Raw genomic sequence first — 15,242 nt, forward strand, 5'->3', positions numbered from 1 at the left:
GGGGAGGGGAGAAAAGCGAAGGAAAAGAGAAAAGCCTTTGGGTCGGGTAATCAACCCTTAGTACGAACTCCCATTGGTAAGAACTGCACGGCTATACCACAAGAACCAGGTTACAGAATCCGTACACTCAGCAAGAACACTGGAACATGTGCTCCCACAGGCCCTGAGGCAAAGGGAGCAGTAAATCAGAAAGAACTTTTCCTCGAGCTGACTCTTCCCACGTCTGCGTAGGCCGAGAACTGAACCACACAGACAAAACTCCCAGAAGGCTCTCATTCACCTTGGCTCTGGGCAATCTTTGCATTTCTCCTTGGTCTACAGTTGATCATGAGGGAAGTATTACGCTTAATTTTTTGGAGATGCCAAAAACTGAATTCAAAGATCATCTCATTTATTTTTCTGCCCTCAGAAATGACTTAACTGCAACAGGCAACAAGAGTTTATTATCTTTAATTGAATTCTAGGGGAAAATAGATGATTTCTTCCAGTTTCCCACTTTTAGTGTCCAACCTAATACCCTACAACTTTTTCCCCATGGAGAAAAATAAAGACCAATTTAAGGGTGGAATCATGGTATGAGAGCTACCCATGCCTCTTGACCTGGTTTATCCATTAGAAGGCTTAGTATATTTTAGCTGACACCACTCTGCTCCTCAGTAAAGTAAGGGTGCTGAACCAGAACAATGCTTCCCAAATTCCTACAAGGATCTATGTGAGTCTAATCCTAAATGAAAGGAAAACAAGGTCCATGTAGTGTTTCATAAAGCTAAAAGTACTGGGGCACCTGGGGGGCTCAGTCAATGAAGCCTCCGCCTTTGGCTCAGGTCATGATCTTGGGGTCCTGGGACTGAACCCCCCCACAGGTCCTGGGACTGAACCCCCCATTGGGCTCCCTGGTCAATGGGGAGTATACTTCTCTCTCTCTCTCGCTTTTCCTGTGTGTGTGCTCTCTCTCTTTAGCTCTCTCTCTCTAGCTCTCACTCTCTCTCCAATAAATAAAATCTTGAAAAAAATTTATTACAAAAATATTGCATGGAAAATTTAGAAACTGCAGATAACACCTACAATGTAAGCTCCACAAGGACAGGGATTTTTATCTGCTTTGTTTGAAGCTATGACCCCAGCATCTAAAAAAGTACCTGTATACCTGGGATATGAATTAATAAATGAGCAAACAAAAATAAAACAATTAAAAACAAAACACAACCTGGGGTGCCTAGGTGGCTCAGTCATTGGGCGTCTGACTTTGGCTCAGGTCATGATCCCAGGGTCCTGGGATCGAGCCCCGCATCGGGCTCCCCGCTCCGCGGGAAGCCTGCTTCTCCCTCTCCCACTCCCCCTGCTTGTGTTCCCTCTCTTGTTGTATCTCTCTCTGTCAAATAAATAAATAAAATCTTAAAAAAAAAAAAAAAAAACACAATCCCACTGGGGTGCCTGGGTGGCTCAGTCGGTTAAACATCTGACTTCAGCTCAGGTCATGATCCCAAGGTCCTGGGATTGAGTCCCACATCAGGCTCCCTGCTCAGAGGGGAGTCTGCTTCTCCCTCTCCCTCTGCCCCCCCCCCATGCTCACTCTTTCTCTCTCTCTAATAAAAAAATCTTTAAAAAAGAAAAAACACAATCCCTCTAACTACAGGAAGACTTTAATTTGGATCTTCAGTGTGAATTCACCCGCAGCAACTTAAAAAATTCACCATGCTCCAGAATCAAAATATTTTATTTAGGAAAAAAATGCTTAACAAATCAATATTAAAGAAACTTCTATTTGACTGTCCCCAGGGACATCTTCCAATTGTACCACTACCACAAAATCACTTTTATTGAGTCACTCCCCTACTCAAAAACCATTTCACACAGTTCACTTCATTCTTTTTAAGTAAGCTCTACACCCAATGTGGGGCTTGAACTCACCACCCCAACATCGAGAGTCATATGCTCTATGGACTGAGCCAGCCACGTGCCCCTAGGAACTTCATTTTTTTTTTTTTACCACAACCTACCCATCAGCTTCCCATATCTTACTTCTATTAGAGACACCCTCTGCTCCAAATTCAATTACATAACCTAACCTGCCTCTCTGCCTTTGCCTCTGATCCTACCCTATCAAAAAACGGTATTCATCCTGTTCAAGTTCAGAAAGATACTCTCTCCAGGACGCCTGGGTAGCCCAGTCGGTTAAGCGTCTGCCTTCAGCTCAGGTCATGATCCCACCGTCCTGGAATTGAGTCTCAACATTGGGCTCCCTGCTCGGCGGGGAGTCTGCTTCTCCCTCTGCCTGCCGCTCCCCCTGCTTGTGCTCTCTTTCTCTCTCTCTGACAAATAATAAAATCTCGAAAGAAAGAAAGAGAAAGAAAAGAAAAGAAAGAAAGAAAGAAAGAAAAAGAAAGAAAGAAAAAAAGAAAGAAAGAAAGAAAGAAAGAAAGAAAGAAAGAAAGAAAGAAAAGAAAGAAAAGAAACTCTCTCCTTCACAAAAGCATCCATCCCATGGTGCCCAGGCAGAAGTGATGATTCCAACTCTCCTCTCAACTACTGTAATTTTTTACTATCGGCAGCAATTAACACAGATCACCCCACTTTGGAGTTGACTGTCGACATTTTGCTTCCCCACTATATTGCAAATTCCCTGTGGGAAGGGACCTTTGCCTTTCAGATATTTGTATCTACCCTCTTCTCTCTGCCAGCCTCAATCCAAGTACTTAGCACTTAGAATACAGGAAATGAAGGGGCACCTGGGTGGCTCAGTCATTAAGCGTCTGCCTTTCGGCTCAGGTCATGATCCCAGAGTCCTGGGATCGAGTCCCACATCGGGCTCCTTGCTCAGAGGGGAGCCTGCTTCTCCCTCTGCCGTTCCCTGTCACTCTGCCTACTTGTGATTCCTCTCTCTCTCATTCTGTGTCAAATAAATAAATTAAATCTTAAAAAAAAAAAAAGATTCTAGAATACAGGAAATGAAGACATGAACAAATGAAATGATGTGCTTCAGAGGGCCTCCCTTTTCCCTGCACCTGCTTGGAAATCACGGGACATCAGAAGTTTATTACTGCAACTATAGCTAGCCTAGATTACTGGAATCTTAAATTTAAACTCTTGTCTTATCAATTGTTATATATTCTCTGATATTCAACACACACCTACACCCTTCCTTGTAATTCAAAACCAAAAGCCAGTTTGAGAAGAACCCAAATGGAATGTCGTGAAAATATGAAATAGGGGATCTGCCCAAGATACCAATGCTTACAGGAAAAGAAAAGTTGCTGTAGCAGAATGATACAGGCAAGGCCAGGCATTCTATAAGGAAGTAGTAAATGGCTGAACAGAGCTATTCTTCGCTTGCTCCAGACGTAGTTTACCTCTTAGCGTATTCATATTCCTAACAAGAACCTAAAAATGCCCCTTCTTGATTAATATCAGTGGAACCAGGCAAGAATGATGGATGCCACACGCTGATTATGACGTAACGCGGAAGGAGGAAAACAGAAAAGTAAAGAGGTACAGGGTGCCTGGCTGGCTCAGTCAGTAGAGCGTGAGACTCTTGATCTCCGGGTTGTGAGTTCCAGCCCCACGTTGGGTGTAGAGATTACGTAAAAACAAAATCTTAAAAAAAAGAAAGAAAGAAAAGAAAAGAGGTACGAGGATGAGAAATCATCAAGTGCTCTCACCAGCTGTCCAGGGGGCCTCCTAATGGCACCCCTCTGTTTTCTGCAGAGACAGAGTTCTAACAGAGTCTGCACTAAGATGTCAAGGTGCAAGTTGATGATTACCAGGGATTTTTCCTTTCCTCCATTTCCACTTTCATTCTGAACGTGAAAAATGAGTACTGGACAATGGAGTCAGCCCTTTCCACAAACTGTCAATTTTGAGTTTGATTCATTACACATATGGTTATTGAGCAAGGTATTTTGTTAAGGTGTTAAGAGGTGCAAGAACCCATCCCTGCCCTTAAGGAGTTCCCAATTTGGTATAATTTAAACATCAGTCTCCAAAAGAATGTGGAGAACCCTTTCCAATCCCAGGTTACTCTTGGATACAGAATTTTACTATTAATAGCAAGTACCTCACCCAAGTTTTGTGACAGAAAAGGCCACAGCAATTACATGGGAACTTTTTTTTTTTAATGAAGCTTCTCAATCGTAAGATTTTCGACCCTCTTTTTTGGAGGCGATTTTAAAATCCAACCCCCCCCCAAAAAAAGACAAAACTAACAAAAGAAAAAGATCTGAGAATTCAATTAATTGTAAATCCTACATCGAGGTAACCTATAGTCAGTGGCTGTCAACTTTGGCTGCAATCAGAATCACCTGTTGAGCTTCTAAAAACTCCCAAAGCCCAGGCTGCACCTCAGACCAGTGAAATCAGAAGCCATGGGAGTGGAACCCACAGCAGAATTTTGCCAACTTCTCAGGTGATTCGAATATGCAGTCAAGGGGTGAGAACCACTGCTGTAAATCATTCTGCCCCTGGAACTGAAAGGAGAGGATCAGGATCCGCATTCCTCAAGGGCATGTACACCCAGTCCGGCTCCCCGACCCCCCACGCCAGCTTCAATTTTTCCACGGGCAGTTCTGTTTCACGGATCTGGGAATGAGATCAAGGATGGAATACTGTACTCTCCCACCTTGAGGAGGGAGGATGCAGTCAAGTTCTGTTAGGTTTAACCCCCTACGGTTAACACTGCCCCTGGGCTGGAACAGACGAAGGCTTCGCCTTGGGAGCCGCAGGGAAGCCCTTAACACTTGTCTCCTCTAAACCTGCTGGGACCCTGATTTCAGACGCGGGTGGGAAAGCAGAGAGCGCGGCGCTGGAGACCCATGCCCGGACGGGCGGACCGACCGCACTAGGAAAGAGGACAGGCTGCCCCTGCAGAGCGAAGACAAAGCCGGGCTGCGGGACGCCGCGCCGCAGAGGCAGAGGCGCCAGGAGACGCGCGCCGCGGGGGACCCCGTACTCACGCATGTGCCGCCCAGCTTGTGGCTCTCCACCACGGCGGCCCTAGCGCCCAGCTCCGCCGCCCTGCGCGCGCTGGCCAGCCCGCCCGAGCCGCCCCCGATCACCAGGTAGTCGTAAGAGGCCGCGACGCCGGCGGCGGGCGGCGGGCGCTGCGGCTGCGGCTCCTGCCTACACGCCATGGCGCGGGAGAGGGCGCGGGTGCGCCGCGGCGGAGGCAGCGGGAAGCTGGGGAAAGCTTGCGCCGCCCGCGGCCAGCTCGGCCCGGCGCTCGCGCTCAGGGCCCGGGGCAGCAGGGCCATGCACACGGAAGTGCGCGCGAAGGGCGGGGGGGGGGTGCGGGCGGTCCCGGGGAAGGGGGTGGGGGGGGGTGTCTGGGCCTCGGGCAAGCGCAGCCTCACGGTGACTAAGCACCCGGCCTGGGCGCGGGGGGAGGGGGTGCAGAGGAGGGGTGGGGCTCCCTGGCCGCGGCCGCCCCGCCCCCCCGCGCGCCAGCCAGCCGGAAACCCACCGGGTTCCTCTAACCAGAGGGCACTCTCGGCCTTCAGCCCAGCACCTGGGACCCCGCGCCCGAGTGGCATCAACCGGATGTAGCTTTCCGAAGGCCCGTGGGGCGAGGAGGGATGGGCGCCCTCTTTTGTTTCACCCGCCTTTTCCTGAACGGGCACCTTGGGAGTTGCCAGTGGCGCCAACTTCTCGAGGAAGAGAGGTATGCCCTTCATTATTTTGGAGGGTGAGGTTTCTCAGTTTGATCCGCAGACCACCTGGATTGCTGATTTGCTGATTCCTGGGCTTTAATCCAGATGCACTAAATCGGATTCTCTGGGGGCCGGACCCCAGCCATCTATGCTGTAAACAATTCTCTAGGTTTCAGGTGAATCTAGAGCACATTTAGTCTGGGAAACATTGGAATAAATATTTTTGTGGTCCACAAGTTAAGCATAACAAAAGCATTTTACTCCCAGGCAATAGAGACTGGAGTGTCCTTTTATTTTATTTTATTTTATTTTTAAGATTTTACTTATTTGACAGAGAGAGAGAACACAAGCAGGGGGAGTGGGAAAGGGAGAAGCAGGATTCCCACTGAGCAGGTGCCGGGCTGGATACCAAGACCCTGGGATCATGACCTGATCCGAAGGCAGACGCTTAACGACTGAGCCACCCAGGCGTCCCTGGAGTGTCGTTTTAGAATATCTGGAACCAGCAACTGCACGAGAAAGGAGTAAGTGGGGTTTGAATTTGTGTGGTGATAGGCCACCTTCTGCCAGGCTATGACCCGGCCCATCACCCACAGGCTGAGAGCCCTCACTGTAGCCCAAGGAATGAAGGTCCATGTCACAGAGAAGCTGGACCCAGCACACTGAAGGGGAATTGGGACTAACTACACTCAAGTTAAAATGGTATCCACTTTTTTTTTTTTAAGCCTTTTTTTTCCCCCTATTTAGAAAGTAATATGGGGAAGGGAAAGTTCTTCCAGTACAACACCATGTAATAAACGTGGAAGGAACAAGAGAGTTAGGAAAAGCAACATTTTGCAACTATCATAGTGATAATTGTTGTGTCATTAAACATCAGTAAATGGGTGAAAATTTGATGGGGAAAAGCTTATTTACACAGTCTTAGAATATGTCCCCACAGATTGCTATTGATTACAAAGGGAGAAGAGTAACTTTATAGGGGGCCAGACACCACCATACCCAAGTGATCAAAGTCGAATATTGCCAGGAATGAGACAGTTGTCACTGTGGGCCCTGTGAGGTGAAGCAGTAAGAAGTACACAATTTCACTTATGTAGTATTCCTGCTGGAAATCCGTAATCTGAATCTAATCACGAGGGAACACACAGAAAAACCCACTCTGAGGAGAATTTTTTTTTTTTAAGATTTTATTTATTTATTAGAGAGAGAGAGAGAGAGAGCACATGAGAGGGGGGAGGGTCAGAGGGAGAAGCAGACTCCCCGCTGAGCAGGGAGCCTGATGCGGGACTCCATCCAGGGACTCCAGGATCATGACCTGAGCCGAAGGCAGTCGCTTAACCAACTGAGCCACCCAGGCGCCCTCTGAGGAGAATTTTACAAACAACTAGCCCATACTTTTTAAAAACTATCTATGTCTTGGGGCGCCTGGGTGGCTCAGTCGGTTGGGTGTCCAACTCTTGGTTTGTGCTCAGGTCATGCTCTCATGGGTCATGGGATTGAGCCCAGCCACTGGCTCCATGCTCAGCCAGGGAGTCTGCTTGAAGATTCTCTTCCTCCGCCCCTCCCTGCCCTCTTTCAAACAAATAAATTGTTTAAAAAAGTAAAATAAAAGCTATCAATGTCTTGAAATTAAAGCAAGGCAAAGGAACTATTCCAGGTTAAAGAATAGTGAAGAAATATGAGAAATAAAGACAAGGCTTGATCCTGGATGGGATTCTGGATTGGGGAAAATTCACTATAAAGGATAGTTGGTGAAATTTGAAGTGTGGCCTATATAATACGTTGTTACTACATTGATGCAAAATTTCCTGACCGTGATTATTGTACTGTGGTTATGTAAGAGAATATCCTTGTTCTTTTTTTTTTTTTAATTTTTATTTATTTATTTGAGAGACAGCAAGAACAAGGAGGAGAGGGAGAAGCAGATTCCCCACTGAGCTGGGAGCCTGATGCAGGACTCGATCCCAGGACTCTGGGATAATGACCTGAGCTGAAGGCAGACGCTTAACTGACTGAGCCACCCAGGCGCCCTGAGAATATTCTTGTTCTTAAGAGATACACACTGAAATATTGAGTAAAGAGTCTGAGTCTGAGAAACTTGGATGCATTTCCCACCACAGGCACTGTCATGGTCACTTCACCTCTCTGTCAGTTTCTTCATCTGTGAAACGGGAAGGCTTACAAAAAGGAGGTAGGTGTGTCAAATAAAGAGAATATCTTCAAGTGGAGGAAATGAGTTGGTAGGATAATGAGGTGGTAGATAGGTAAATAGAGGAGTGCAGATTGGCTGGACTGTAGGCAGTTTGAAAGGGGGGATGGGAAATGGGTGGTGTCCTGGAAGGCCTTGCTTGTAACCAGGCTAAGGTGATTAGACATTACGCCAGAGGCCATGAGGAGTTGCTCAAGATTTCTTAGGGGTGTCTTTCCCTGGAAATACATGAAATGAACCGGAGATGGTGAAATTGACTCTATTAGGAGGCAAAGGTGGCAGAATGGAGAACAGATAGGAAGGGAAGGTTTGTGCAGGCATGAGGAAGTGAAGACAGAATGGAGGGAGGGTACAATAGTCAAGGATGACAACTTTTGAACCAGGAAATATGGGAGAAAAATGCCATAAAACAACATAAAGATGAAAGGAGGTATAGATCTATATATCCCTGCTAGTTTTAAAGGAGGAAAGAAGTTTTTACCACCTAATTACATAAGCCCATGCAGTATGTTGAAACTAAAGATTTATAAGGTATTGTTTGGGCTAAAATATTTTATGTTCGTATAAGTGTTTTTACCTTTGCTTCTGACATATATGGGAAGGGGAACAGGTAGCCATATCCCAAGCACTTGAGGATTTCAGACTGTTTCTAAGTTTTCTTCAAGCAAAAAAATTATCGGCTACAGTAAAAATTTAGTCAATGTAGTTAGTAAGAGGTAGTTTCAGGATGGTATTAAATGCTGAAAATGGCAACTCGCTGGCTCAATCAGAAGAGCATGCAACTCTTGATTTCCAGGTCTTGAGTTTGAGTCCCACGTTTGGTGTACAGATTATAATAAATAATTCTAATAATATATAATAAATAAACTTAAAAAAATGCTGAGAATGAAAATCAATGAGTTATTCAAGTGTGACAGTCTTGTGACATCATTATAAATTAGCATGATTTGTGTGAAACAGCAGAGCCCCAAGCCATTATTTCATCTCTTAATAATTTCACTGTTGAATTTTTCTTTTTTTAATTTTATTTTAAAGACTTTTATTTATTTATCAGAGAAAGAGAGAGAGCACACAAGCAGGGGAAGCAGCAGGTGGAGGGAGAAGCAGGTTCCCTGCTAAGCAAGGAGCCTGATGCAGGACTCGATCCCAGGACCCTGGGATCATGACCTGAGCCGAAGGCAGACGCTTAACCAACTGGGCCACCCAGGCGTCCCTGAATTTTTCTTGGAACATTAGACAAACTTAGGTGATTTCTACAAAGACACTGTAAAATATTTGTCAAAATAATAAACCAATAATTAATACATATTGAACTAAGCACTGTGCTTAAGAGCTTTATTAGGTGCAGTACTAAGAACTTTGTTATCCCCGCCTCAACACAAGAAATCAATACCATTATTATCTCCATTTTATAGATGAAGAGACTGAGGTTCAAAGAGGATAAATAACTTGTACAAGATCACACAGCTGTGAATGGCAGAGCTGGAATTCAAATCCTAGAGTCCTAACTCTGAAGTCTATTCTCTTAACCATTACTGGAAAGAAGCCATTATAGATAGTGTCCTATGGTAAAAATAAAAGATCGAAGATTTTTTTAAAAAGATTTTATTTATTTATTTGAAACAGAGAGCACAAGTAGGGGGAGCAGCAGAGGGAGAGGGAGAAGCAGGCTCCCCACTGAGCAGGGAGCCTGCTGTGGGGCTCGATCCCAGGACCCCAGGATCATGACCTGAGCTGAAGGCAGATGCCCAACCGACTGAGCCACCCCAGTCCAAGATTTTTTAAAATGATATTTTGTGTAGGAGAAAATGTCAAATATCATTTTTTATCTCTTCATTTATCTATTTTTTAAAAACTTGAGAATTTACATACATAAAATTTACCTACTGTATGTATAATTGAGTGATTTTTTAAATTTTAATTGCAGTATGATTAACATACAGTGTTATATTAATTTCAGTGATGTATCACATATATATATTTCAGGTATATATATATGTATAGTGATTCAACAATTCTATACATTACTCAGTGCTCATCATAATCTTTTCTTTTTTTTTTAAGATTTTATTTATTTATTCGACAGAGAGAGACAGCGAGAGAGGGAACCCAAGCAGGGGGAGAGGGAGAGGGAGAAGCAGGTTTCCCGCAGAGCAGGGAGCCCGATGTGGGGCTCGATTCCAGGACCCTGAGATCATGACCTGAGCCGAAGGCAGATGCTTAATGACTGAGCCACCCAGGCACCCCTCATCATAATCTTAATACCCATCACCTATTTCACCCATCCCTCCACCTACCTCCCCTCTTTTAACCATGTTTGTTCTCTATAGTTAAGAGTCTAGTTTTTTTGTTTTTCTCTTTTTTCCTTTGTTCGTTCGTTCTGTTTCTTAAATTCCACAAATCATATGGCATTTGTCTTTCTCTGAATGGCTTATTTCATTTAGCATTATACCCTTTAAAAAAAAAAAGTAGCCTCTTTCTCCCTCTGCATTCTTTCTATAGTGTAATTTGTAGGAATTGTATTCATGACTCATCAGAGACTAATTTATATCACAACTTTGTGTTAGTTGAGGTTACAGATCAAGAGCTATTATAGTAGAAGGAAGGTGGTAATAGTACTTCTATAAACAATCTGAGAAGTCTGTACAGGAAATAGTTGTATACAAAGAACCTTGCATAAACAGGTTGCTCAATGAAATGTATTTCTCATGATGCATATGTAAAGATAATTGTAGTCATTTATGAGTATAAAATAATAGGAAAGGAATAAAACAAATATTCAGTTATGCAATTTCAGTGTTTGATATTGAGGAAAGGATAAACATTGAAGAGACAGAACTGAATGTGAGATTAACAAAAAGCAAATTTTACGATACACAAAAGGAATTTTTCTGACAAGAAGAGCAAGTCAGCTTTGTTGGGAAGTTGGACACTATCTCAGAAGACATATCTAGGGGGAAATCACACATGCACTCAATAGCTCTTTCACCCTTTGGACCTCTACTTAATTGTGTTACCAATGTATTTTGAAAGAAGATGGGGGAGATCATAAAAAGCTTTAGAATCTTTACATCTATTCTGAATCTAAATATGTTATTTTTTCTGTAACTTTACTTTCAAAATGTATTTGTAATATTTAAAATAAACAAAATATAAAGAATAATGCAGTGAACATCCATACCTCTCAGCTGAAGAAATGAAGTCCCACCATACTGATAGCTCTATATAGCTATTCTAGTCACATCCTCCTCCCTCTCTTCCTTCTGTGACCCTCAATCTCAGGGTCATGAGGTGGAGCCCCACATTTGGCATAGAGCTTACTTAAAAAGAAAAAAAAAGGGGGCACCTGGGTGGCTCGGTTGGTTAGTTTTGGTTTTGGCTCAGGTCATGATCTCATGGTCATGGGATTGAGCCCCATGTCGGACTCTGTGCTCAGCACAGAGTCTATCTCTCCCTCTCCCTCTGTTCCTCCCCCTGCTCGTGCGCTCTCTTTCTCTCTCTCTCTCAAATAAATAAAATCTTTTTTAAAAGGGAGAGAAAAGAAAAAAAAGGAATAGAATCCAGCAATAAAAAGGAATATCTATACACACAACGATTTGTTTGTATCTCAAGATTATAATGGATGAAAAGAGCCAATCTCTAAGGGTTACATGCTGTATGATTCCACTTACATAATACTCTTGAAATGACAAAATTAAAGAGAGAGAGATCCTTTAATGATTGCCTGGGGTTTGGTGGTGGTGAAGGATAGAAAGTGAGGTGACTGTGACTATAAAAGGGTAGGACAAGAGATCCTTGTGATGGAACTGATCTGTATCTTGACTGGTGGTGGTCACATGAATCAACACCAGTGATAATATTGCATAGAACCAAATACACACATGATTGTATGTAAAACCAGTAAGATCTGAGTAAGATTGGTGGGTTGTGTCAATATTGATTTCCTGTTTATGATATTGTACTATGGTTATGCATGAATTTGTCACTGGGGGAAACTGGGTAAAGGATATATGTGATCTCTCTGCGGGACGCCTGGGTGGCTCAGTCGGTTAAGCGTCTGCCTTCGGCTCAGGTCATGATCCCGGGGTCCTGGGATCGAGTCCCGCATCGGGCTCCCTGCTCCGCGGGGAGCCTGCTTCTCCCTCTGCCTCTGCCTCTCTCTCTCTCTATCTCTCATGAATAAATAAATAAAATCTTTAAAAAAAAAAAAAAAGGATATATGTGATCTCTCTGTATTATTTCCTATAATTCTATGTGAACTTATGATTGTCTTAAAATAAAAAGTTAAAAACAATTATGCTGTGTGAACAAAGCCTAATCCAAAGGCTACATTTTGTACAATTCCATTTATTGAAGTCCTAGAAGAAGCAAAATTAATCCAAGATAGAAAAAAATAGCAAAACAATGGTTATTTTCTGGGCAAAGTTGTCTTGATAGAGAGATTGGTGACACTGGTGTATGCTACTATAAAGAAGACAACAGGCCCCAACCATGTGGAGTCACTTGTGCTAAGCCCCACATCACCAAACTGAGTTTGGCATTCCCAGAAATGGAATTGCCTGTTCAGCACTACTTAGGTAAACTGCTGGATGGACTTTTGTCATCCCCTAAAAGAAAGTAACCTGACAATAACCAACCCATTTTTTTTTTTTGCCTAGAATAACTTCCTTGTTCCCTCTCCCTCTGGCTATAAAAGTCTTTCATTTTATATAGCAACTCAGAGCTCCTTTGTATCTGCTGGATTGGAGGCTGCCCAATTCAAATAGATTTTTGCTCAAACACTTAAAATTTTCAATATGCCTCAGTTTATCTTTTAACAATGTTTATGTTGGAACTCAAGGAATGATACAGTTTAGATATTTACGTTTCTTTGTAGTTAATGATGGGCATGCCAAAGTATGCATACTACATGAAGTATACATATTCATATGATATAATGATATGCACACTGAAGTATTTTGGGGGAGGTGTACTAATGTCTGCAACTTTTTTTGTTTTTTAGATTTTATTATTTTAGAAAGAAAGAGAGCACAAGATGGGGGAAGGGCAGAAGGAGAGGGAGATGCAGACTCCCCACTGAGTAGGGAGCCCTACCCAGGGCTCGAACCCAGGACCCCAGGATCATGACATGAGCCAAAGACAGACGCTTAACCAACCGAGCCGCCCAGGTGCCCATTGTTTATGTTTTAATGTTTAAGTAGATTCCATACCCAGCATGGAGCCCAATGTGTGGCTTGAACTCACGATCCTGAGATCAACCTGAGCTGAGATCAATGGTCAGAGATTTAACCGACTGAGCCACCAGGAGCCTTTAATGTCTGCAACTTTGAAAAGCACCAAAAAAGACAGGTTAAAAAAAAAAGACAGGTTGATAGCTATACTCACTAAATTTTTTTCAACTTTTTTCCTGAAAAATTTCTTTTTTTATTTTTTATTTTTTTAAAGATTTTATTTATTTATTTGACAGAATGAGAGAGCAGGAGAGCACGAACAGTGAAAGCGGCAGAGGGAGAGGGAGAAGCAGGCCCCCCGCCGAGCAGGGAGCCTGATGCGGGGCTCAATCCCAGGACCCTGGGATCATGACCTGAGCCGAAAGCAGACGCTTAACGACTGAGCCACCCAGGCGCCCCCCAAAATTTCTTTTTTTTAAAAAAGTTTTATTAAGTAATCTCTACACCCTACGTGGGGCTCGAACTTATGACCCCAGGGTCGAGTCACATGCTCTTCTGACTGAACCAGCCAGGCACCCCTTGTCTGAAAAATTTCTTAATAAAATATTGAAAAAATTAACTAGTTGATTTTTTTATAGTTTTTTTTTTTTTTTAAATAATCTCTATACCCCATGTGGGGCTCAAACTCACAACCCCAAGATCAAGAGTTGCATGCTCCACTGACTGAGCCAGCCAGGCAGCCCAACTAGTTGATTATTTTAAATGCAAAATTTCCAACATTAAGTCACAAAAGCAGTTTGGATACACTTAATGTATATAACTCAGGCTACATTATAATAAACATTAGTCTCCTTACCAAATATGATTATATATAATTTTTAAATGTTGACAGTTCTCCTTTTTTATACATGAACAGGTTGCATCACTTGTTAAGAGAAATGTGAATTTTGTGTTTTAAGAATGTTAATGGTTTAGGGGCACGTGGGTGCCTCAGTCGGTTAAGTGTCTGCCTTTGGCTCAAGTCATGATCCTGGAGTCAGGGATCAAGCCCTACGTCGGGCTCCCTGGGCTCCCTGCTCAGCGGGGAGTCTGCTTCTCCCTCTCCCTCTCCCCCTCCTAGTGTTCTCTCTCCCACTTTGTCTCTCTCACAAATAAATAAAATCATTAAAAAAAAAATGTTAAGGGTTTAATACGAACTATCTAGATTTTAAAATCCCTTTCTCTTATACTATACATAAGTATGTTCATAAGATTGTATTGTGGGAACTGAGACATCTGTAGCCCTCAATCACCATAATGACTCTACTGTTTGTTTCAGGAAATTCTTGCCCACAGGTAGGCTGTCAATTAGTACATAGCTTAATTGTTAGCTTTAAATTTTCCTGAAAATCCATTTATTTGAAGAATAGGTTGCTCATCTGGGTAAAAAACTTCTCTCTCAGGTACTGAGAAGTTGAACTGATCACTCAACTGGCAAATCCCCTTCCTTACCTAAAAAGGAAAATAATCTGTTATCAAGTCCCTCATTTTGCTCAGCCCACCAGTCCTTAACTATTATACCATGCACTATGTCCATTCCTAGGGAGGTATCCACAAAGGAATTGAAAAAGCCACCTTAAACCTCTACAACCTAAACTCCAAAACCCTATAAAAATCACCCTTGACCTTCTCTCTGAGACACTAATAAGATTTTTGTCAAAATAGTAATCTCCCTTAATGCAGTAAGTGAGAAATTTGGTTTTACTCAAACAGGTTATTTTGGTGGTCTTTTTTCGAGGAGTTAGCAGTAGACAATCACAGTGAAGAGACTTCACAATTGACAAAGTTTGGGAAACATGTATGACCCCAAGCAAATCTGGAGTACTTGCAAGCCTCCACTTTGTCTTGACAGGAATTCACTGGCGCCATCAACAGATGAAATTAGGAATATAGAAAGCCAGGGAATAAAAAAAACCCAAAAAACAAAAAACCTAAAGGAGGAAATCATACCAAAATGAAGATGGTAAGAGCTGTAGAACTTTATTTCCTGTCTTCATGCAGACAACCAATGGGAATCTCTGAATGAGTCAGTATATTTTTTTTTTAATTTTTATTTATTTATTTATTTTTATTCTTATGTTAACTCCCATACATTACATCATTAGTTTTAGATGAAGTGTTCCATGATTCATTGTTTGTGCATAACACCCAGTGCTCCATGCAGAATGTGCCCTCCTCAAT

At 42.9% G+C, this 15,242-nt stretch overlaps 2 protein-coding genes and 1 long non-coding RNA gene across 3 annotated transcripts in view; 2 read left to right on the plus strand and 1 right to left on the minus strand.

Moving 5' to 3' along the window:
* GSR (glutathione-disulfide reductase) overlaps nucleotides 1-5,261 on the minus strand; it is a 41,658-nt gene extending 36,397 nt beyond the window's left edge. The window contains exon 1 of the mRNA XM_081808559.1: nucleotides 4,950-5,261. Within this exon, the coding sequence (XP_081664685.1) occupies nucleotides 4,950-5,246 (297 nt within the window). The 5' untranslated portion in view covers nucleotides 5,247-5,261. The remainder of the gene's footprint in view (nucleotides 1-4,949) is intronic.
* UBXN8 (UBX domain protein 8) overlaps nucleotides 1-15,242 on the plus strand; it is a 64,671-nt gene that overhangs the window by 28,725 nt on the left and 20,704 nt on the right. The window lies entirely within an intron of this gene.
* LOC145717832 (uncharacterized) lies at nucleotides 5,417-15,105 on the plus strand. Its single transcript, XR_014141303.1, has 3 exons — nucleotides 5,417-6,170; nucleotides 12,854-13,019; nucleotides 14,914-15,105. It is a non-coding gene; the product is annotated as an uncharacterized LOC145717832 (long non-coding RNA).

Source organism: Leptonychotes weddellii, chromosome 2, assembly GCF_054177405.1.
Source record: "Leptonychotes weddellii isolate Sample4059 chromosome 2, ASM5417740v2, whole genome shotgun sequence".
Taxonomy (NCBI): domain Eukaryota; kingdom Metazoa; phylum Chordata; class Mammalia; order Carnivora; family Phocidae; genus Leptonychotes; species Leptonychotes weddellii.